Source organism: Gopherus evgoodei, chromosome 1 (assembly GCF_007399415.2).
Source record: "Gopherus evgoodei ecotype Sinaloan lineage chromosome 1, rGopEvg1_v1.p, whole genome shotgun sequence".
In the NCBI taxonomy this organism is placed as follows: Eukaryota; Metazoa; Chordata; order Testudines; family Testudinidae; genus Gopherus; species Gopherus evgoodei.
Window position 1 is genome coordinate 194,580,635 of NC_044322.1, and position 26,220 is coordinate 194,606,854.

The following is a 26,220-nucleotide window of genomic DNA, read 5'->3' on the forward strand; positions in this document are numbered from 1 at the left end:
GGAAGCTATTACTCAGTCAGCACAGTATATTTTAGGGAATTCTGGCACTAATTTCAAGTCAAAAGCAACATCACATTTTTCTAGTTTTTACTACAGAACTACAAATTCATGAAAAAGAGGAAGAGTCTAAATTTTAATGAATGTATTTAAAAAAATGGGAAACAGTAGAAAATAAAACTGGAAAGCTAGTTTAAAACATTTAAAGTTCAACATTTTGAGAAAACTGAGCCATCTTAGATCTAAATTCCACAGAAAACATTTAAATGTTTTTTTTTCCCAAAAGTAATATTTTAAAATCAAACAGAATACAGATTATAGAACCCAGGCATCCAGAATTGAAAATCAAAGATGAGTTTATGCAATGTTCCTGGGAAATACTTCTACTGAGAGAAGGAAGAAGGATTTCATAAACATGAGTGAAACCAAAGCTTTTAGCAAGGTGTTTTAGCTATTTTAGCTACAAGTTTCCACTGATATTTAATAGGTCCTGCTTATTGGACTATAATTTCAGCACCAAAAACTATGGATTTTTTCTTAAAATTGGTGCAACATTTTCACATATTTTCACATATTTTAAATAACAAATAAAACAGTCTCATTAATTGTAGCAAACTGAACTTGGAATTTTTATGCACTCATCCATTTTTTTAAAAAACGATACAAGCTACTCTAGTTTTAAAAGCCAGTGAACTCAAACAGAGCACTTAGTAATTGCTCAAGTAGCAGAATCTTCCCCACCCCTTCTCTCTCTCTCTCTCTCTTTAAGAAATGCTTGTCTGAGTTGGAGATTGCATGAACACATTCTGGTTAATATTTATGATTTACTCATAGCAAAGACGTCATATAACTTATGGTTAATCACGCAGTAGACTAAATCAAACATTTTCTATTAAGCTATGATACAAAAATGGGCATTTGTCAAAGCTGGGGCTTCTTACTTATCAAAGCTCCTGCCATTAACACAGGCAAAACCCGGGCTGATATTGTTAGGCTACTGTTCTTTAAAATTAAAAGCAACTGGGCAAACTGGAACACACAGAACCAAATTTCAAAATGAGGACCCTATAACTATGCCTACAGAAATGTGCATGAGAATGTCATGCCCACAGAGACCCACCAGTGCATGCCAAAAAACCCCACAAAGGTCTAATCAAGTGTATAAGTATGTACATGCATGTGCACGGTTACCTATTGGTGCCCTATTTTTCCACTTATTTTCTGAAGACAAAGAACCATTATGTACACTTTCAGCACAGTCTCTTTTTAAATGTAACTAGGAAAAAAAATAGCAAGCTAGATTCTTTCTGCCCCTGCATCCTCCTCTTTAATTTTTAAAGAAAGATCTGAAGATGAACCCCAGGATTGTGAAATGGGTACACCCCACCTTAAGAACTGACAGCAAAGCATTGATTTGGCCAGCACGGCATACATAAAGTAACCAAGAGAAAACAAAGGGCTATTGTGGGGACCTATCCAGGCATGTAAAATAATGCCATGTCAGACAGTGTCTGAGACATGTGAGCAGTTACACACGTGTGGGAGCATGTCATTATTTTAGAATCTGGCAACTTTTTAAGACCAGAGGTTCTTAGTTTCCTGCTATAGCAGTGTGAGTTTGACATTATCATACTGATGGAAATTAAAAAAAAAAAATACTGAGGGTAACCCACCGGATCTTGTAGTAGTAACATAATCATGGCCCTAGCTTCAAACAAAGCCACAGGCTTATTAATACACTCTATATGATCATATGAAATAAAAATGAAAAGCACTAGCTCTGCTAATTCAAATGGCTGAATGCTACTATGGCTAGTGAACTGAATATATAACGTTACAGCACTATGGCACACTGCATACTGTAAGAAAATGTCTTTGTAATATACTTGGATCTGATTACCTAAAAACTTACATTATTTGATGCTATTTATTCTCTCTTTTTCCTCTCTGCTTAGCCCAGTACAGCAGGGGTTCTCAAACTGGGGCTTGGGACCCCTCAGAGGGTCGTGAGGTCATTACATGGGGGTCGCGAGCTGTGAACCTTCACCCCAACCCCGCTTGCTGCCAGCATATATAATGGTGTTAAATACATAAAAAGTGTTTTTAATTTATAAGGGGGGGTCGCACTCAAAGGCTTGTGATGTGAAAGGGGTCACCAGCACAAAAGTTTGAGACCCACTGCACTACAGTGACTTTCAACTGCTACACTAAGTTTATTTCTTAGATTTTATTTTATTTTTTTTTTAAATACACCCACTTGAAGTTCAGGGAAACTGTGCAAGTTCTCCTTGATAGACAAGACCTACAAATTAAGACCAATGTCCAAAATGTAACATCCTCCAGAACATGTCCCAAACTGTGACTCTTCCACACTCTAATATAATCCACTTGGGCCACTTTCCCAGAAAAAGCCTGAGACAGTCTATGCTAAGTACAGTAGATATAAGCAAAGTCATGTCAGTCACCTGCCATTTAATCACTGGTTTATGGGCCTCACGAAAAGGTAAAGATGTGGTATACTTTCAAACAAAGGGAAAAGAGAACTTTCACCGGAATGCAAGGAGGGAGTAGGTGGTAGTTGCAGATACAGCAGCTACAGACCTTTGTTGTAGCAAATCAGTAGCCAGGGCTATCTAGGCCTGAGATCTGCTGTTGTGTGCTGGAGCAAAAGTGTCAGTAGTAATTGAAGGTTTTGTTTGCTGTCAACAGAGTTGTGATTCTTACTGTAGCTGAACTGTGAAACATAAATCTGCCAAAACTAAACAAAGCCTTCAATTTATTTGGAATGAGTCTGCTACTCCAGCACACAGCAGCTGCTTCCAGGCCTACGTATCCCAATCTCGTATTTTGATTTATAATCAGTTAGAAAGTGATTGTCACGGATATTTGACCAAGTGCCTGGGAAGAAAGGAATCAAGAGAAATGGATTTTAACAATCGGGTTAGAAGAATTTGGCAACAAAAATGAGAGGGCAAAATCCAGACCCATACTCTATAGGGTCACATGACAGGAGAATCAGTGTTGTATTGGTCATGAGGTCAGTCCAAGAGCCATCTAGCTGGTACAGGACAGAATGGCTCCCGGTGGCTGCTGGAGGCCTGACCTATTCCCTTAACTAACAGAATGTGATTCCCCTTGTGCATTAATGGACATGATAACCAAACCCATGAGGTAGTGTCCTCTTGAGTGATAGGTGACAATCCTACCCTGTAACTCTGTAAATGCTTAGGGGAGGGTCTGTACATGCACAGGGGCTCTGCCTGGATGAGTTCTCTTTGCAGGACTGGATTATCGAACAACAAAGTCACTTAAGATATCTTATTTCACTACCAGAAAGCGAACATTTGGAAATATGGTTACAGCTTTGATTTTTTTAGTCAATTTCAAAATGCTTCTGAGTAACAGCTACCCCACACATTGGCTGGTAAATGCATTAAACTCTATGGGACTATTCCATTATTTTAAAACTTGGTCTCTTTTTTCCTTCATATGAATTTAGTGGCTGTGAAATCTCCTTGGACTGACAGTCTAGGAAACAGTCTTCTATTTAGCTAAATAACCAGGCAGCAGCAGTGCAAACATTCCGTCTCTTTGCTAATGAGCCTGAAACAGAACTGAGAAGGACTCAGGGTAAAATTTCCAAAAAAGTGACCAAGTGACTTGACTGTCAATGAGACTTAAGTACCTAGATCACTTTTTGAAATGGAATCTAGACACTTTTGAAAGTGTTACCCCCATTTTGTAGATGTGTGAAGATAGATTTATATACATGTCTGTTCAATCACTGCCCTCTCTGCTGAGACAGGCATCAAGAATGCCAGCTACAGAAAAAAGTAAATGGTGGCTTTTGTAACAAATGGCACTCGCATCTTCCTGTGGGCAACCACCAATTCATTTAACCTAGAATGGTCATCACACAATGGTAACTTGTGGTCCTTACTGGCACAGAGCTTTGAAACTCCTTTATCTTATCACCAAACTTTTGTGACAACCACCAATCCAATTGCCCCCTTTTCACTCAGATTAATATGAATTTAAAGAAGTAGCACAGGCACTCTGGATTATAGTAGCAGGGAAATCAAATGAGGATCTAAACAATCTCAAAGCTAAACCCCAATCAGTGATGTCTTAATTGTGAACGAAGTGACTTCCCCACATCTAGAGCATGCTTTCTGATGCCATTTCAAAGGATGACAATACAGTCTCCCATTTATCCTGCAAATTAAATTAGATGTGATCTAGATTGTATTAAGAGATTCTAATCATGTTGGTAACATCCTGCAGTAGTTTGTGGATGTGCCATAAATGGCAGATGGGGTTTGTGGAATGCACATGAGCACGCTTTGCAAAATGGTTTCTTCATATCTGATTTCTTTATCTAAATGTAAATAAGCAGAGAGACATAGAAAGGAGGTGGATGGTAGGCAGAAAACTTCTTGTTCCAACATACCGGGGAGTCACAGGTTCCTTAGGTCTTAAAGTGGTGATAATGTGGCTTGCCTCGAGCAGTAGCAGCAGGCTCCAAAATAAGGAAAAAATGGCCAAAGGAAAATTATTGCTCTGCCCTTTAAGGCTTTAGCATGGAAAATGGAAAAGGCCCAGGTTTTCCTCAGCTCTGGATCCAGGCATTCTCCACTCCATCTTTACCACAAACAAAAGATGAAGTAGCATAGAGTCTCATCTCTATGCCTCTTTAGGCAGAGTGCAATCAAGAAGGCAGACAAGAGGCACTCCACTCCTTGGGGTCTCCTGGCTCTGGTAGGCTCCCATATCTGGTCATCCCTAGGCTGGGAGTAGAGGGTGGGGGAAAAAGTTCTCTTCTCTTGCTCTTGAAAGAATCCCTTTTCCCTTCCTGTTCCTTTTCATCTTGCTGAGGCCAGATGAAGGTTCTCGCACGCCAGCAGGCGGGCAATACAAATTATGCAGGGAGGGGGAGGAATCCTGCAGGGCAACAAGCATACGTGGAAGTGATCACCTAGAATAGTCATCACTGAGGGACTTGATTCCCACAAACCCCAGCTCAGAGGCTAAATGTGCTTGAATTCACATAAGCCCTCCCTACCCCCAAGGACCATCAGATGGTCATGAATAGAGCCGGTCCAAAAATTAGCTCTTTGAAAAAAGAACATTTTGGAAAATATTTGTATTGAATTTTTAAAATCATTTTTTAATGTTTTGTATGTTCTCTTTTTTATTGTTTCTTCTTTCCATTAGTTTTTGTTGCATTCTGCCTCCCTCCCCACCTTGTTGTTTTCCTTTTTTCCCTTTTCCTTGTTTTACATTAAACTGATATTTCCCCATCATAAATATTTTTTAGCTTTTCAAAATTGGAAATTCTTGGGGGAAGAGAGAGAAAAGGAAAGTAGGTCCTTTTCAGACCTTGTATGATGCAAACAGATAAACTTCTAAATTCCTGCAAAATTCTTTTTCATTTTCTGACCAGTTCTAGCAATGAACTACCAGTTTGTCTCTAATAATTTTTACAGTGGCAAACCACAAATGGAAAGCTTTGGGTTTGAGTCCTCTCTCACTATGCTTTCACATACCGTTATAGTTTAATTGATTTCAGTAGAGTTACTTCTGTTTTTAACTAAAATAAGTGTGAATAGAAGAAAGTCATTCATGTGCAGTTAACTACCTTCTAAACTGTTCCATTGAAGTCTCATCTGCTAGCATTTAATAAACATGTATTGTTTCTCTGATGACCTAACTCTGTTAAGGTAAAAATAACATTTATGTTTGCTATACAATCATCTGCATTAAAGGGCAATCTGCGGTACCATTCCCTGCTGCCTGCTCTCTGCCAGAGCCTTTCATTGCTGTGGTGGGGAAAGGCTTCAGATGTGGAGAGGCACCAGGTCACTACACTGCTAAAAATAACAGTGTAAGTGGGGGAGGCACTGCTTAGGTAGGGAGAGAGACATATAAGATATGTACCCTAAGGTTCCAGCAAGTCTTTACTCTACTCAACTAAACAGTGGCTTACTGTCTACACCGCTGTTTATACCCATGCAAGGGGGGCGTGCACCGTATGTACTCTATTTATCATCATAAGTGAACATGCAGTATAGACATATGCACAGAATGATTTTCCACCAACTATAAATGCAGAGCTATAATTTTATACTTGTATCTTCCTTGACAAATGTGTAGGAATTGGCTGCAGTGAGCTTACCAGCAAGTTTAACCAGCTATTGATCAGATTTTCCCATGCCCCACAGGACAAGATGGTCCATGTGCCCCAGTTTAGGAGTCTTGATGTCACATGTGGTCTCAGACTGCACTTCCAGCACCCTAGTTTTATAGCTATAATTAAGAAAGGCATAAGCAGATGAACTCACTCTGGTTGTGTAAGCAGCTTCTGGGTCATCCTCCAATACACGAGAGAGGCCAAAATCCGAGACTTTGCAAACCAGATTACTATTGATGAGGATGTTACGGGCAGCTAGGTCACGATGGACATAACCCATATCTGACAAGTACTTCATGCCAGATGCTATCCCTCGAAGCATGCCCACTAGCTGGATGACTGTGAACTGAGCATCATGTTTCTGCAAAACATACAGAATGCATGTTTAAGAGATTGATTGTACAAGTTCACTATGTACAGATTTTCCATTGAAGTCACTGGGACTTCTGCACATAGAGGGCTTATAAAACAGAAACCCAAGATCAAAACCATCCATGAAAATGCTGTGACTAAAGGAGAATAATCTCTGAATCAGCTGGAGGCAAACAAGGGACAGGCTTTAATTTCAGATAAAATTTAGCTGTTCTTGTGTTTACTCCCACCTGAATTTCACTTGCCCAAATATACGATAGGTGCAAATGTCAGATAAATCTAAACTGTATGCATTCACTGAGGCTAGGATTTTCAAGGCAGTCAATAGGAGTTAAACACAAAACTCCAACTGATCCATCCATCAGGAAAATTCCTGCTTTAGATGGCGCAATAATATAAGTTATATGGATAGAGAAGCAATTTTAAAAATTGCAAATGCTTATCTGACTCAGAAATTGCTAAATGCCATCCAAATTTAAATTTGTTCTCCAAAATCTTCCTCAGCTTCAGAATCAAAATCACTATGTCACAGTTCTTAGGCTGAAAATCAATAGACACATGCATTCATAATTTGGTTAGGTTTTCAGCCTCCAAGCTCTTGGTAATGTGTTTTGCTTGTTAAATATTGCTTCCATCTTGCTATGTGAATCTACATACGACCAAAAATAAAATGTATTCAGTGATCAGCTTTCAAATACATTAAACCACCACTCCTGCAGTCACATCCGTGCGGGTGGCTCCTGTGTCCCATGCGGAGGCTAACTATATAAATGGGACTCTTCACTCACACATGGGTAAGACCACATGAATCCTACTGAAAGACAGGAGCATAAATTTTACTTTTGACCATTGTTCTCAAGGGACAATATTGGCCGTGTAAACATTAGCTGAACACATGGCAGAACTGGCACTGAAATGGCAGTCAAGTGTTTGAAAAGCCCTTTGGCATTCACTTTCACAGTGAGACTCGTGGTTGGAAAGGATGTATTTGAATGAAACTTGCCTTAACTTTGATGACTTGATAAGTTAAAAATACAAATTTCAACGAATAAATTAGCAAATAGAAATCAATACACTATATCTGAAATACAGTGAACCAATGAACCAGTTAAATTGTATTATGTATGTAAGTAGCACATAATGTAATTGGCCAGATTGCAGTCTGAACAGTAGGCAGTCTACATTATTTATCATTTTATAGTGCCCTATAGATTGCTAGCCGCTGCATAGAGAACACAAAGACAGGTCTTTGCTCCAAAGAGATCACATTATCAATAATGGACCACGCAGGCAAATGAGCATATAACATACCTCAGGGATGGGAACAAGGACAAGTATTATTAGAAATAAGATTGTACAGGTACTCGTTATAGGCCGGAATTTGTATGAGTGATTCCAGCTTTTTGTTTAATTTAAGTTTTGCAGGCAAAGCATATTTTGTAGGGACAGACTTTTAAGGAGGGACTGGAATGAGATGAGGGTGGAGCCTTGCTAAACTGTGTTTGGCATAAAGGAGCAGCATAGAGGAAGACACTGAGATGCTTGTGAAAAAAAGACACAAGTTATGAAGGAAGGCCTTGCTGGTGGAGCAGACAGCATGGATAAGAATGCAGGCAGAGATCAGGCTGAAGATATAGCTGGGATTGTGTGATGCAGGGCCCCAAAAGCAAAGACAAGAAGTTTAAATTTGATATGCAGTGCAAAGGAACATGAGGGAAGTGGTATGAGGTTATAATGAACATAAAGTGGTCACTATTACAAAGTCTGCATTTGAAAAAAGAGAGATAATGGATACTAATGTATGGCACTAGAACTGGTTGGATGATAATATGTTTTGTGCAAATATTAGGCTAAATGGGTATTTTGGTGGTGAATACAGGTACAGGAGGATCCCTGTGTTTTCCTGAAATGTTTCAAAACTGGTCCAGGACAGTTCAGAGTGATTCAAGGGATTAAGGAATTGAGCACACAGCTAATTTAGCTGTGTACGTAGGTGCAACACCGCCATCCTCTTTCCTTTGCAGCTTTAACATTGCTACTTTATGGATATGTATTGTTACACAGTCTTTAATCATGTGAGCGCATATTATGATTTCTGACAGAGCTTTGCTTCTCCTTCAGGGCATGATCTAAAGCCCACTGAAGTTGAGTGGGAGTCCTGCCATCAATTTAAGCAGGTTTTGGATTAGGTTTTCAAGGAACAGTGTGGAACACTGAACAATACAGCAGACTAAAATCACTGAATTATATGTAACAAATACTTGAATCAGCATGTGTGTATATATCAGAGCAATCATCGGTCTTGCAGCCTAGAATGACCAAAGTTTTATTCAAGGATTTTTATCCTTATCGAATTTGAGATAGATTTATTACGAGATAGATTGTTAATACAATATTTATATGCATTTCATATGCTTCAGCAGACACCATAACATATACAGTATATGCAGAAACACGACTTGATAATAGATCTCCTTTTGGGGTTTAATGTCTATTTCAGTGTTATGAATTTGAGGGATAGTGTCATTCAACCATGACAAACCCAAGGCAAGGTCTGTAGCCAGAGTTGAGGTCACCCTAACAAATGAAAATAAAACCAGTGCTTCTCCTCAGGAGGGAGTTTACTTCTGGCACACTAGTTGTTTTGCCTCATGTAAATCTTGGTAACACAGGGATCATTCAGGTTTTGTCAGGTCCATTACCAGCTTTAAAAGAGAAGGAGAATAAAATAAGCAAAACATTGCAGGAGTGGAGAAAGAGGATGTTCTAATAGCACTTGGCAACACAAAATTTCTACACCTCATGGTGAGAGGTTATTCTTTAAACATCTTGCATTTAAACTCTTGGCTCAGCATAACAGTTTACCATTATTTGGATAGTGCTTGGTATGATGTATAGGCTACCTACCAATATCAGCAAGCATCAGTGCATTAAAGCTATTAATTTAGTCCCCATAAAAACAATTTACAGTTGTAATTGCGAGTGAATCATTCTTTTCTGAAAGCTGGCATGTACTAAATAACATTTCTGCTATGTTCAATAAATCCCCGACCAAATTTGATTGTAAAGGGTCAAAACGGAATACTAGACTTCTAGATGCCTTTGTGAGCACACGACAACCCATCCCAAAATAAAGGAAACAATGAAAGATACAACATGGCAAAAGAATTATGGTGACTTAGAGTAAAGCAATAGCAAAGACAAAATTGTGACAGGACAAGATCAGCACTGTGCCATCAACCTTGTACTTACTCGGAGGAAGCTGTCCAGAGAGCCATTCTCCATATACTCAGTAACAATCATAACTGGTTTACCTGAAAATACATTAAAAGCACCAAGTAAGCATTTAAAGAGAAATAGAAAATTCACAATACATGAATGTATTATTATGTATATTTAAGAAATTTGCTTCCAAATGTTTTTTCCTCGAAATACAGATCATTTTACTGTTAAAAAGAAACAAAGAAAAAAAAAGAAACACAAAGAAAAGAAGGTTTATGAGACAAATACAACACTCGTAAACAGTAAATGCAACTCCATTGAAGCCAGTGGAAATGCACCCACTTGTACCAGAGCTCAATCTAGGCCCATTTGATTTGTAACCATTCACATATAAAGACATAAGGTGTAAGTATTGGTATTTCTGTCTTGCATTATCACTACACCATGGTCACAACCAGTGATGCAGAGCCCATAATAGGTGCTCACATGGTAGTGAGTGTGGTAAAGGACCATGCACAGAACAGAACATTAGAGGTGCCCCCATTCAGGAGCATCCCTACTATGTGTTTCAACATTCTCTCTGATAACACACTGGCTATGATATCTATCCTCCCTATTTATGAGAGAGTGTATTCTCTGATCAGCAAAAGTCATAAAGTGATAGGAGAAGGCCAGTGGAGAATTCCCCCTGTGCATGGAAACTCTCTGCCAATGAACAGACTCCTGCACCAACTCCCCCTGCACCACAGTGTAAGAGGAGGAAGTGAGGCAAGGCAGGGTGTGAAGGCCATAGTGGAGCTCCACTTTGACCCATCTGCCATTTTTGTAAATTAGAGTTGCTCCCCTGTAATTCTAATTTGCACCAGGGCTGGGCAGCTTAGGATCAGGGATCCACAACCAGCTCTCTGATACATCTCCCTCTGCATCTAAGTGGAGCTTGGATGCGGTTAAGAATCTGGCCCTATATGTTTACTTTATGTTGCAGCAGGGTACTCTGCAAAGAAACAACTCCACGCTCATGCTGACATCCTCTTCCAGAGCACATCATTTCAAGTCTCTCTAGTAAGCTCTGGTCTGAATTATGACCTGGGAACTTGAAAAGCCACTAACTAATCCACTTAGCAACTCATGTAGCCTCCTAGGGGAAAATCACCCTTTTCCCTGTTTCTTAGAGTGTCTTCTGTAGAGCAAACAATGCAGCAATCAATATATGGATCAGACTATAATACATTAAAGAACTTTAATTATTAATAACCATATCGTAGCGGCACACAATTTATCTAGACAATGCGTTCCTACCTTGTTAAAATAAGCCATTTACCATATGCTCAAAAATCCCTTGATCTACTGCCAAAACCATTGTTAAATTATACTCTTTACATCTTTATCCTTTACACATGGAGATACAGTTTGAGTCTAAGGAGTATGACACATAAGATAACTAACAATTACCATAAACACAGCACTAGGGTGTGTATTTAGCAAGGTAATGAAGCATATGGTTAATTCAAAGTATGAAAGTATTCCCATTAGCTTCAATAAGACGATTTTGTGCTCATAGATAGGCATGTGGATAAGTACCTTGCCCAACTGTGGCCCAAGTGTTATGAATAGACACTGAGTTCCTTGATATGAAAAACAAACAAGTACTTACTAATCTCAAGCATTCAAAAATCATGAGTCAGGCCTCAAAAACACCTGACATTGGCTTAAAAATCATAAGATTATTTTTTAAGAATGAGTTCTTTCTATTTGCCTTCTGGTTTCTGAACCATTAGGGTGCACTCAGGTCACACTTTCAAACTTTTCTCTGTCCAAACAAGGGTAGAACCTTTTTTTTTTTCTTTTTTAAATGAAAGCTGAGATTCTCGTCTACTCAGTTGACTCCAGAATGTCGGGCTTTAAGAAAAACACCAAATTTCTCAAGACCTGGGACAAAATCATGAGAATTGGCAACACTGATGATGATACCCCACTAAGCTGGCCAAAAATCCTCACACAAGCACATATGTAGATCTGCAGCTGCACGGCTTCCATAGCACTGAAATCTTGCTTTTCTGGCCAGAACTCTTATTTCAGGCAGGCTCCTTCTGCCTTATCTTGCTGCTCTTCATGGCTTGTCTGGTGAGAAGGTGCCACACAAATGAATCTCACCTCCTGAAGTTTTCCTAACCTTATCCTGTTTTTTTCTCTCGACCCATCCCTTAACCTCTCACTCATCCAGAACTTCTGGTACTGTAGCTGAACCCACAAAATGGAGTCATGTATATGCCCCCCTTTTAAAATTGTTTTAAAATTTTAAATACATTTCTATGTTTATATACAAGAGTATTTGATACCCTGCATTCCAAATTGTAAGCCTTACTAAGATACACTTTCAGTAGTTTACAAAAAATGATTATTTCCCCAGTGGATACAATGCACAGTATAGCAGGCATTAAATATCCTTCAAAAGTTGCCTAGGAAAATTCAGTGTGTACTACAATTTGAGCTTTGTAAAACCATTCTTTTTGCATCAAAATGGTGACTTATGTGGAATTTCACATATTAAAGAGAGATGAATAAAAAAAGTTAATATAGTGACCACTATTCTGTTAATTTAATATCATCATCTATGTCTATGTACCCTGTGATCGACTCAGTCATACGGGGGTCATATTCATGACATTTCAATGGGCAGTTGCTTTGATCCTGGTGGTGCTCATCTTCTTTCTGGGACCCATGTGAGGCAGAGCAGTGCTATTATACCCATTGTACAGATAGGGGGCAGAGGACAGCTAGGCCAAGTGACTTGTCTAAGGTTATATTGGAAGGCCATGGCGGAGCAGGAAATCAAAAGTGGGTTTCCTATGTCCCAGGCCAATGCCCCAACCACAAGGCCATCTATCCCTTCTTCATATCAACCTATGAATTTTATTATTTAATAATGCTTTCCAAAGTTTGCTTTATCTGCCCTTTTGCCGTGGAGGAGAAGATGGGTGAAAGTGGGCAATGTAGATATTTAAGGAGATGTATTGTTATTTCACGTGCTGTACAAGATGACATGAGAGTTTAAAAGCATGACAACATTTTTTGTAAACTACTGAAAGTGTATCTTAGTAAGGCTTACAATTTGGAGTGAAAGGTATCAAATACTCTTGTATATAAACATAGAAATGTATTCACAACCATAGAGCAGCTTCTAAGGGCTTGTTTACCTGGGGGACTATTGTGCACTATGAAAATGTGACCTCTAACACACACTAGCTTTTGTGCATTAGTAAGTCCATGTAGATTCTGCTGGTGATCCTTAAAGGTTCTGTACTATGGTTGAATGTTGTGCTGGTTGAAAGAACACTTCATTCAAGTGCACTAGGTAACCTTTAAGGTGCACCAGCAAGGTCTCACGAACCAATGAATGTGCAACACATTAGTGCTGTTTAGAAATCACACCCCTGTAGTGATCATTACCTCACCATGTAGACAAACCCTAAGGGTAAGCAATGGCTCCACCCCTTAACATGTTATCTAACATAATTAAGTGCATGAGATTCACAAAGAGAAAGCTGCACAAATGGTAAACATTAAAGATGGTTGGAAACTTTCCACTGAATTGTTTTGTCCCTCCAAAAATATAATTTCCACAATATTGACATTTGCAACAGGGAAAATTAGATTTTGCAGAAATTGTTTAAATTTTTTTGTTGGGAATACCAAATTGAAATATTTCCTTTTGTGTCAGTTCAACAATAATCTGGGTCCACCTGAGACATCAGAGGGCTTTGCGGGAGTTGTAGTTCAGGGGCTTTGTACCTTCATTCCCTCCTATTACCTGGGTTCCCTGGCTGGAATACATTACATGAATCAGGGCAAGCATATGACCAAGGTGCATCACAACAGATATAGTTTGTCTCCCTGTATGTCGCTATAAACTGGGGTAGACAAAATCTGTTTGTCCACAACTTCAACCTTGTACTCAATTATTCTGCAGCCTTTCAGCCTGTTGAAGAGAGAGAAAAATCTAGGCGCTCCAACAACCTTCGGTTGATTGTTTTCAATCAGGTTGGCAGGCAAGGTACAGCAAGATATATATAGAGAGAACACCAATGCGAAAAGCAAACAGTTGTTATTGGTAACACTAATAGCCAAGTGTTATTGATAATCTATGGAGACTGACAGTATTGCTACAAATTCTCAGACTAAAATGTAGTATAGCATCAGAACTGGGCTATCCACAAAGTTTATAGGATAAATTCATGCTCTTATGAAACTGAAGGATTGTATCATCTTCAAATGCCTGGTTACCATACAAATTCAATTTAATGATGTGTCAGAGGTCTGAGATTAGTTAAAGCAAGAAGGAAAACCTTTCAAATTATTAAAATAACATTTCCCTCTCTTATTTGTCCTCCCATATGTTGAATGCATTGAGTGCAGGTTTTCACCCACATTCAGTTGGAAATGTACATGTAATAAGAAACATATGCTCTAAAGCAAAGCTGCGTACTTTCAAAGGAACATTCTGCATTCATTTATCAAAATGCAGCCATTTATACACGATAACAACTTGTGTCAACAGTGTTTCAGAAATTTATTATACTAACAGGCTACAAATTGCCGTAAATTATTAGTAAACTAAGGAGAACATATGTGCTGGCTATTAAGACTGCTGCCTATAGGGCACCCTTGAGACCAGTGTAGAAGGAAAGTTCTGAACAGAAACAAATATGAAACAGAGGAATAATTCAGTGCTGGAACAAAGAATCGAGGTCTTATTTAGCTAATGCACCTCAGCACATCTCCAGTGTATTATAAGGCACACTGCCCCACGCTAGATTCCAAGTGGTCACTTTTAGATATGGTAGTCATTACAAATTGCTAGGTGTTGCTTTAAAGGTTATAAATATGAAAAGTCAGTTCATTGATAAATGCCATCTGTCAAAAATATTTTGATTAATGAAGAAAGGGTCACATTGTCTATGTATCATGTTACATATACTGGGAATGATCCTGTAAATTCTCCATAAACGGACCCTCCACTGCCTGAATATCAACTCCTGTTCATTGCCTGAAGAGTGCCTAGGACACTGTTAAGTGCTATATAATTGCTATTAAATAATGATTATACAATACTGCAAAATTGTCATTAAAATGTACCAGCCCAGGCAAACAGGTATCTAGGCAAAAACCTAGAGGATAGTGTGTCTTCTTTAAGTATCTTGAATAGTGCAATATAAATGAGGAAAAGAAAGGGCTCTGGGAGAATAATTAAATAATACTCATTATGTGTGTGGGTGTGTGTGTGTGCTCTACTGCTTTGATGATTGATTATAAATGAAAAAAAGATATTTTATTTGTCCATCCCCGCTCCCTCCCCACAAATCACTCCTCCAGAATGGATGTGCAGAATTTTGTAAGGCTTCCAAAATATACATAAGGGATCTCCATGCATGGCAAGATAGAAGGACAGAATCCATTATTTTCCCCATTTATAATCTCACTATTCAAAATATGTAAAGAATATGCTATATTCTGTACGTCTCTGCTGATTTTAAAACATAGGAGACTCAAATCTTGCCTTCTCATACTTAAATATGACCATCTATATTATAGACCTTTGCTATTCAATACCTGCTACTGAAATGGTTAATAGCCTATTGTGAATAAACCAAGAATATAGATTCATAGAATGTCAGGGTTGGAAGGGCCCTCAGGAAGTCATCTAGTCTAACCCCCTGCTCAAAGTAGGACCAATCCCCAGACAGATTTTTACCCCAGTTCCCTTAAATGGCTCCCTCACGGATTTAGCAGGCCAATGCTCAACCCACTGAGCTATCCTCACCCACCCCAGTGATTAGAGAACTTGCTGAAACCCAGTTGCATAAGAATACAGCACGACTTAGCTATTCAAAGAGCGCATTTGCAGCACACACCGTCAGTGATGCACAAAATTGTGTGCAGAAAAAAAATATTTTCAGAAGTGTCACTGGATTCTTTTGAGTCACTGAACATAAAGGATTTGCTCTGCTCAGCTGTGTGCAGAAAACCATCATCAGAATTTCAAGAAATTCAGGGAATTCAAAATGCAACTCTGACTTTATAGAGTAACTCGTTAGACATAAGCATGAGATACATAGGATTTATACAGGCAGATTTGGCAGCCTTTTCAGACTTACTTAGGTTGTGAGCTTAAATCAAAGAATAAATTATTAGTCATCTCAGGAAGTAAAGCATGTTTTGACAGATCAGACCCAGATATGACATTTCTATTTGAACAATGTAAATTAGCTCTATTTTAGATGACTTTTCATCGTTTTATACTGTTTATTTTTAGATATGCCATGCCTCTGCTTTTATTTGATTACCTGTGGGCTTGTGTAAACAAACAAGAAGCCTACCCCTATAGCAGCATTTAGACTATATACACTGCACGCCCTACCTACCATGGATATAAACAGCAGTGTAGATGGTCAGGCGCTGCCCAGGCAAGTAAATTAAAGACATGCCAGAACCTTAGGGTATGTACCCTTCATGGCTCTCTACACACCCAAGCAGAACCCTTCCTGTTCATACTGCAATTTTTTAGCAGTATAGCGTCCCACTGCCTTCCCACTGCTGGAGCCTTTCCAGGAAAAAGATTTAGCAGTAGAGAAGTGCTCTGGCATTTGGAGGCAGTGGGGAAAAGCTCCAGCAGCTACCTACTGCAGGAGACTTTCTCTGCCGCCACCCCCAGCAGAGTCTTTCACTGCCACATGTAGTCACATACCAGTATGGACGTGGCCTACTTTTTATCGCTGTGTGTAGCTACACATATCTTAGATACTGCCGACAGTGTACAAGGCCCTAGTTCTCAGTGAGCAGCGCAAATCTACTCCGCACTAGCCTGCCATGCACAAAGAGTTGCACAGCATGCTTTGATCTACACTGCTTTGAAACAGGAGTAGGTTAAATGGCACCAGGGAATGTCGAGTGTGCTGCAGGCTTGTGCGGGGTAGATTGCTACCAACTATGTGTTTGTGTAGACAAGCCCTTTGTTCCTGTCAGTTGTGAACTTCTGGAGTTACCTTTATATATTTTGGAAAACTTCTCCCAAGCAATTTCAATAACAGCAGAAACACTTATTAAAATAAGTATACAACCAATTATGTCAATTTAAGTTGCAAGAGGTCTCCCCTCACCCCCAGCTCCAAGCAAAGCTACTCACTGAAAGAGTCAAAAAGTCGCTCCTTCCAGGGGTTTGTTTTATTGATAGAGAAGAGTAATCTCTCTGTACAATTTTCAAATTAACCCACAGAATTCTAGAATGGGGATATAATTCTCTATTAAATTCTATAGGCTTTTAAGGGTAATTCCTATAGGTGCCTTGTGGTTTCATGCCTATTAACTCCTACAGGACATTTCTATGAGGACCTTACATTATATTTCCAATTCAAAAAGTGCAGCAGGGGTAGCTGTATTTAGTTTTTACAGCCCCAAAATTAAACCAATCTTGGTATTTTTATCAGTCCCTTCTTTGCCCTTTCTAACTTTCTGCTTCATTTCTTCTTTCCAGGTCTCTGGGTGGGAGACAGAACTAGTCTAAAGTGTGGTTTAAATATTTTCAGCAGCCACCTAAGGAGACCTATGTTGAATGGGGCAAGGAAGGCAGGACCAGAGCCTGTGTTCCCCTGGGAGGTCAGGGAGAAGCAACCCAAGTCTCTAAAGTATAGCACAGCTGAGGAGGAGGGGAACAACAAGTAAGTGCTCACTGGGAGAATAGGGAGCTGGCCGGCAGGCAGTCACACCTGCTCACTGATTAGTAAACAACCAGTCCTATCTGCCTGTCTCTATGCCTCTTCCCTCTAACCTTTAGTTCTGTCAGTAACAGGAAAAGAAATGTGGCTGCATCTTGCCATTCCTCCTTTCTCTCTCTCTCTCTCTCCTCACCGGACACCTGCCAGAGGAAAGGATTATGGGTGAAACTCTGGCCCCCTCATATCAATAGCAGTTGTAGTATAGATTTCAAAGGGGCCAGGATTTCAGCCTGTGTGTCCTCACCACAAACAGATGGGCAACATCTGAGGAAGAACAGAAAGGGGATGAAGTCAGCTGGAGAAGACATGGGAAGGTAGCAATCAGAAAGCTTTGTAGGGCTAACAGGAAGCTCAGCAAAGAGTAGGCATGTGCAACAGCATCCAGCCTGCTCATATTTTCAGAAGTTCTCCACCTATAAATCTTTTTGAAGGCTGAAGATTGCTTCGTAACAGCCTGTGCCCCCATCTCCAGGCTGCCTGACAAACTTGTGGGTGGGAGCATGGGTGCTCATCCTCCTCCGTTACCCCTTTCACAAACATCAGCATGGTCTGAGGTTGGTTATTTTTGTTACTGTTTAAGACTAATGCCCCAGTCCAGGAAAGCACCTTAGCGCATATTTATTTTGTTTAACAAAAGCAGTACTTGTGTGCTCCCCTGAAATGGGATGCTTTCCACAGTCAGGGCTCAAGTGTGGACCTCAACTCAGTATCCATAGCAACACAATCTGACAAGTGATTTTAATAAATCACAAATGTCAGTGAAAAATGTATTTTTAGACACAGATTTGAAATGGTGTCTGTTTGGCAATAAAAGAAATAGCTGCAGTAATAAAACTATTACTCGTAAAATAAATGCTCCGATTTAAAACTCTGGATCAAGACTTTAAAGGCGACTATTGACTCGGAGTGCCCAACCTGAAGCATCTTGAAAAGGGGCCTCCTTTTCATAAAGTACTAAGCATCTACCCTCTGAAAATCAGGTGGGGCTCAAGTTGGGCATCAAAAAATTGAGGTGCTCAAAGTCTCTTAAAAATCTTGGATTTGGTACTTAAAGCTATTACTATTAATGATGTCAGAAATGTCATGAGACTGTTCATTAAATCTATGTTAACAACAATAGCTAGTGATTCAACTTGAAAATGATGCATATTGCTTGTAGCCAATTAGAAGACCTTAGGAAACCAGACTCCATAACTCCAAAGAGATGATCAGCAAGAATCTGTTGGCTGCTTTATAGCAATTAGCTCTGGAGTACTAAATTGGTTAGTACAACCTGTCAGTTTATAATTTAGCTACAACACTCTTTTTCTTTCTTGCTATACCAGCATGTGCTCTCTCAATAGAAGTTTATCTAGTCCCGCTCATTTGAGTATTTGTTTCCCGCTTCTGAGGTAATTTCCTGTAAATCATGAAAGTAAAGGTGCACATTTCCCTTGTTAGAACTTTAGAGGAGTGAAATAGTTTGAACACATTCTACTAAGGCGAGTGCATAAAACAATTCTGGTGGATTTTCAGAATGCATATTTTAAAGAACTAGTTTATTGAAACGCTGTTCAGCATGCCCACAGATGGTGTATACTCGACACTCTTACTTTTGGTGACAACTCCCTCGAGACGAATGATGTTTGGATGGTCAAACTGTCCCATGATGCTCGCCTCCCCCAAGAAATCTCTTCTCTGCTTTTCGGTATAGCCAACTTTCAGGGTTTTGATTGCCACTGAAATTTCCTTTTTAGAAGGAAGCTTGAGGCGCCCACTGCACACTTCTCCAAATTCACCTGGCAAGGTGGAGAGGAGACAAAATGTGAAATCTGGTTATTCCAGCTGGAACATCAGAGACAAGGCTTAGCATTACAGAAGAGTCACTGAGGCAGTATCTTTAGTGCACAAGTCAGGGATCTGAGTTCTAAGCATGAGATTTTCAGGCAGTCACTTAACTTTTCCATGCCTCAGTTCTCCATCTGTAAAATTGGGTTAATGTCACCAAGCTATTTAACAGGTCCTGATGGCTCCAGAACAAGGAGGGCAGAGAGTTTACTTCAGGTATGAACTGATGTAGTGTAGGACAGCCGCAGGAGGACAAACTGAATTGGTATAGTTATAACCAAAGCGGTGATGCATCTGCATGGACCTTTAACTGATATAATTCTGACCAAAATAGAGTTAAGCTGATTTCAAAGCAGTATAATTATTTCAGTGTAAGTAGTGAGACAAACCACCATAAGAAAATTTGACTATGGATACCTGGCAGTAGCTGCCAGAAAAAAGGAAGGTTATATTGTACAGCCTTCCCATGCAAACAGGCCCTTTGTAATATTAATTAGTTAGGACCTGATCTTGAAAACACTCATAATGTGACTTTTATGGATCTATGAGACTACCGTGGCAATAAGAACTACATTTGATAGTGTTTGCAGGATTGAGTCCTTCATGAAGTGCTTTTGGATCCTAAGATGGAAAATGGCAGATATTTTCTAAATATTTTTATGCATAATTTCCTGGATCAACTTTGTTCAGTATTATATGCATATCAGCAAAAAAGGACTAATTTATAATTCAGGATCCCCTCCAAAAAAATTATCTCATGTTCCACTTTGACAAACACAAAATGTGTGGACAAACTGATAGGTTATAATCTCATTCATGCTTTACTAAAATTCTGCATCTACTTAATGAATATAAAAACAATAAAACAACTGAACCAGGACAATTTTAATATCGTAAAGAAAAGTTGCTATGGTGGCTGATTTTGACTCTCAGTAATCTAAATTCCAAATATTTTACAGGAATATTTCACATAATATAATGAAAAGTGCATACAGTATCAAAGCTCTAATATTCATCTTTTTTATGCAATATAAAGAACACAATGAAAAATGTAGCAAAAATGGATAAATATGCATAAATTGCACATTAGGTATATAAGTGACCACTCTTTTATAGTTTACGATTGTGGTAGTAAGTGCATGTGACTTCTCCCATGTGGTTTAGTTAAAAGACATAGAAAACGTTTTGTTGAACAGAAAACAATGGAATTGCAAAGACTTTTTTCTCCCATAGGCCAGAGATGCATGGGCTATTTTTTAATGTTCACTCTATATTGATAATCACCTGGTCAGCTCTCTTCCTGAAAATGCTTTAGATTTAAATGGAATGCTGTCCCCTAAATACCATAATTAGTCAGATGTTCTTGTGTAGAAAAGTTTGGCTTGGAAAGGAACAAAAGCTAGAGATTTGAATCTGGACAAGTTCATTTTCAGGCCAATCAGGAATTTTGTTCATGGATGTGAATGATATAGCATGTTAAGAGCAATTATCTGTTCATACATTAACTTCCTAACAGTTACAATGTAACAATCTAATGTGAAGTAGGATTATCTAAGCCTATGGACAACAAAAGCACTTTACAACACAATGATTCACTCGAGCATCAAGGAATTGAGAAGCAGTGTTTCTGGATACTAAAATGACTGGGAAGTGTGGGAATAAAATATTTTGAAGTCCACCCTTTATCTTGTGCATTGGTTTTAGTGGATTTAGTACTCAGAGAAGCATGCTTGCTGGATTGACAGTGCTAGTTCCTCCACATCTACCCATGAGTGTGCCTCCACCCTATTTTGGAGCTATCGACTCTAGGGTGAGAGGCTCGTCATTCTCCACATGCACTAAGTCCTTGCCTTGTCTTCTGAGATTGTGAACAATGGTGCCAAATGAGACTTGTTTTTTGTTTTGCTTATTTTTATTAACATATAGGACTGTCTCCTTGTAAATTAACAGAGGTGATCAATTTAAATAACATATGCCATCCCACAGGTATCATATGGCAACAATTTATCATCAGCACTACTCTGGATTGAATTTGAACCAACAACCCAGAAGCAAAAGACTCAATATCACATCACCAATCTCTATACTATCCAGTCCCCTAGCTAGGAACTTGTTATGCCATTAATGGCATAAAAATTAAAGTAAATTAAGGTGGAATAAAAGAGTGTGTGGAAATATCTCTACATACAATGGTGTACACTATTATAATAATATTCATTATATTATACCCACATTTTCTAAGTTATCTCTACCTACATATTGCAAAGCCACCCAAAGGTTAAGAAAATATTGTTTTAAATCATTTCTGAGTTCTGTGGAGTGCTAAATTCTGTACCAGAACTTACACAAACCACAAAACTTCCTGATTAATCTCCCTCCCCAAGCTCTGCAAGCTAAAACTGCCAATATGCTTTATTAAGAGGAAACAGCGCGTCAGTTCAGCTATTACCCTCAGCTCTATAGTGTTAGAACACCCTGTGAGAGGAAGACCAAAGCATGGCTTTAAAACAAGAAGAAGAAAAAAAAAACTTGCAATAAATCTTGTGATGTCCCAGCTTTGTATTTGCTTTTCTTTATGCTTTAATGGTCTGCAAAGCTATAACAAGCTAGCCTCTTACAACTACTGTTTGGTCACTGCCAATGGGGCTTGTATTTATGGTTTCAGAAGCTGGGCATTCAGGCATTCCATCCTTCATCTCTGCCCAGAGTCATGAGTGAGCTGTTTATTTGATGTTTGTTTGATTTTTTGTGAAGGGAAAGGTTATACTTGATGTCCTACTTCTCTCTGTACCATTTAGCATCAACCGTGCAATTTGGACATAAGATTAATTAATATGATTTATAAAAGTACAATATTCTTATTTCAGACCCAGTTTGAAAATCCTGTTTTCCTGATTTTCAGAAATGATGAGCGCTCACAAATCTCATTGAAGCCAATAGGAGCTACAAGGCATTCAACACCTCTGAAAATCAAATCACATACGAGTAAGACAGTAGGCCCCACTCAGTTGACTGCTTCATCTGTGAATAATGAGTTTACCTACATAAAACAATTGTTTGGCTTTCATGTAAATACTGTTATGCTTTCTGAGCTGCCAAGAAAAACAAGTTAATCTTTGAATAGAGTGTGATAAGGCTCCTGGGGTGTTCCAACTGGATCAACCTTCAGTCTCTTAGCATATAGTACAGGATGGGCACTGTCAGAGCCCAGCTAACCAACACCCCTATTGACAAGCCAACTAAAACAATTACACCACACCTTTCTCCTATGAACCATTGTTCTGTATCCACTTAGTGGTACCCATCTGAGAAAAATGGACTGGATTCCAGCTGAAAATAAGAGCGGTCACTATCTCAATTTAGAAGGCAAGGGGGCTGTGCATATCTGAGAAAGCAGATAATGTGAGGTAGGTTTTAAGAAAGAATACTAATGGTTTTCCCTGAAATGCTTCAGTATTATTCCCTTCTTAGGCCACATTCATGGAGTCTGCATTACTTTGCCTTTCAGTCTGGTATGTCCCTTTGTCAGTAGAATGCAAATAGATATTATTGAAGGGCAGTACATGATTTAAATCAACCCAGGGAATACCAAATGTTTCTGTTAAACTAGTTGTTCACTGCATCAGCATTTTGTTATGAATTTAGACCCAGGGGAAGAATAGCAGATGAGCCTGTGAAATTGATTACTGCCTTTCTTCTGGTGTCTTTTAAATCAAAACTCCACTGCTGTGTGTGGAACGCCCAGTGCCATCCGAGCTCCACCACAGATTGGGGAGGCAGCAAGGCTGAAAATTTCATAAACTTTGTGAACCTCATCAATCTCAGAGTCATATATTGCAAACTGTAATTAATGTGCTGTAAACTGTACTGAGAAGGGAGCAGATACTCCATAAATGTTAGATGTGCATTGTTTAATAAGGCATTATACTAAACGTCTGTTCAATCTTCAAAAGAAACACAAACACTTAGGCCCAGTTTCAGCAAAGCACTTGCTTAACTCCATTCTCAGTCAAGAAAGTTCTTACTATATGCTTACCTTCCCTTTTAAACCAATGACACTTAACCACATGCTTTGCTGCATTGGGGCCTTAAAAAAAATAAGTGAACTGTTTTAAATAAAGGAATGAATCTGGTGAAAACTTGAAACAAGGGAGGCCTAACCTGAATTTTCTGATGCTCAGCCTCTAACTCATATCCCTTATATATTGTTTGAGGTGCCATTAGAGATATTTTCTTGTTGTACAGGGATATATTTTCAAAGTAACATGGTTAAGAGGGGCCTTTCCCTACTCTTCCCATTAAAGTCCCATGGCTAAAGCCCTGTGGAACAATTTAAGGAACTGCACCAAAACGTCAAGATTACCTCTCAGTTCTGCTGCTTCTGAATGCAATGTCTTTATCACTTCACTCCTCCGTTCTTACCCACATTTGTAAAGAAGGTGATGACAAGCAGGGAAACACCAAGACATCAGCTCAAATAGCATTTAAAATAAAACCAGAATGTTCTCTTCCACACATGGGAACAGAGAAGAGACTAGGGATGTGGTTGGAGGGAGTACAAACTCAACAGAAGACCCTCCAGGGTATTTCATGGGATTGAGGTTCTAGTAGAGACATGCTGCCATGAGGCTGGTATGGGACCAGGAATACTAGAGGCAGCACGGGGACACAAGATTCCCACAGAGCTCATCCATCTGTCAGCTCCTCTGAGATCAGTGTAGATCTCAAGGGATTTGCAGGTCTTCAGGGCCAAACTTATTGCCATTTCTACTAGAGTGGAATGAGAAAAGGAATTTCTTTTTTTCTTATAGTCTCTCTTTCTTCCCCTTTGCAATACATTTATTTTCAGGCTTCTCTGAATCAAGTCTGTCCCCCCTCAATTTCATATAATATCATAGTCACCATAATAAAAATACGTCATAACAATGAGCTATATATAAGGTATATAATTGCAAATCTTCTGTTTTTAAGATTTCTATGGTGCATGGAGACTAACATGTTCACTAGGAACCTTAAGGTTATCTGGGACAACTGTGGGCAGCTTCACAGAAACAAAATTTGCTCCTGAATTTGGATTTTTTTAATCTCTCTCTATCTTTCTGTCCCCCACCCCATGTTACGTCTACCACATCTGTGTGTAGTGTGCACACTGTAACACTGACTTTATTGAAGATGATGGAGAACAGTGCACTCTCGTGGGATAAAATTAAAACTACCAGGGAACACAAATTTCACCATTGTGGAAAATAATCTGACTTTTTCACACTCACTCTAGCAGCAGCAAAAAATAATAATAATAATAATAATAATAATAATAAAGAAAATGGCACAACGTTCCTTTAAGAGGGGCCAGTGGTGAGGTGCACTGAATGCACCTGCTTGGCTTTTTTCTTAAAAAAAGAAAATCCTACCAAAGCTTTCATCATACAACAGAAGTCTGTTCTTTCTCAAATCTCCTCAAAAATTGAACAGTAAAATATTAGGGGAAAAGTGAGAAGGAAGCAATAAAATCAATCATCAGAGAATATCTGGCAATTTTCACTGGATGAAAAATGGATTCTGATTCTCACACAAATGATTTCATTTAGGGGGAAACAAAGATGCTAATTTTCTGTTTGACAAACCACATTCTGTCACTGTACATGAAGGAGTGAGTGTCCATCACACAATGAGTTACATGCTACATTGCAATAGCGACAATGTAATTCAGTGAGATATTCAGTAATTTTTTACTTTTACTCTGTAACCCACCCATTTTTACTGTTTGTTTTTATTAAAACTAGAATTCAAGGGCAGCTATATGGCTCAGACGATTGGTTATGGGACAGAGAACCCTTCACTCCTAAATCACTAATTCAAATCCAAACCAGTCACAAAATCAAGCCAGTGATCAAAGGTCAAAGCAGTGTGATGAATATTTGGTGACCTGTATGAAATAAGTTTGAGGTATCAGTCCAGTCCAAATAGTCACATGTCCATATAACAAAGCACATCTTCACAGTTAGCACTGTTTCCCATGCTGACAGATTCTAAAGAGAGACTCTGTCCATGCCCATTCAGTCCCATGAACTAGCCTTTCATTCTTTATGGTGCTTTCTCCAAAAGAGGGTGGAGTGGTAGTTTTGGGAAAAGGATTATGTTGTTGTCTGAGAAAAATCTCAGATGTGTGTGTCCAGAACTGGCAATTCAGAACCTTTCACATGCACTAAAGTCAGCTTGTTAATCTGTTCAACTTCATCTCAATAACTGTTCGCTTCTTGCTATGAAAAGAGAATGCTACGGTTACACTTTGCCGATACATGTCTGAATGTGTCTAGGTGTAATCCATTAAGGTAAATGGGCATAAAGATTTAGAGTAATATACTGCAGAAATCACCTCATGTCTTTTAATTTGACATTAATTATGGCTGTTACCTGCTCCGACAACTTTATCTATTGATATACTGGTAGCGTCTAGTTCCTTTGCAAATTCATGGACAGCCTGATTGGGGTCCTCGTATGTATGTGGATCTACATAAGTTCTGAGACCTGGGAGTTTTACTGTTAAAAAAGAGAGAGAAAAGACATTACTTGTTGTTAATTACTCAAACCTAGGAAACCAAATGTGAGAATAAACTGCAATATATGAACCCGGCAAATCACTATAGCAATAAAAGGGCCCATTACTTCCCCAGACTGAACATGTGAAATGAGCTTCTTTTGAAGGTTTCTGAGATTTCAGGTATTAATAACATGGACATGAACTTGAAGCTCAGAAACAAATACCCCTTTTCATGTCATTAATACATTTATTTGTATGTAGATACCATCAGGTTTGAAAGGATGCTTTTAAACTCACCT

General features: G+C 38.9%; 1 protein-coding gene across 2 annotated transcripts in view; it reads right to left on the reverse strand.

Moving 5' to 3' along the window:
- Positions 1-26,220, reverse strand: part of EPHA3 (EPH receptor A3) — a 324,372-nt gene that overhangs the window by 34,256 nt on the left and 263,896 nt on the right. For both annotated transcript variants that reach the window (XM_030581675.1, XM_030581667.1), the window contains exons 10-13: positions 25,795-25,920; positions 19,146-19,331; positions 9,812-9,873; positions 6,339-6,548 (exon numbers count right to left, since the gene is read on the reverse strand). In XM_030581675.1, coding sequence (XP_030437535.1) covers positions 6,339-6,548; positions 9,812-9,873; positions 19,146-19,331; positions 25,795-25,920 — 584 coding nt within the window. The remainder of the gene's footprint in view (positions 1-6,338; positions 6,549-9,811; positions 9,874-19,145; positions 19,332-25,794; positions 25,921-26,220) is intronic.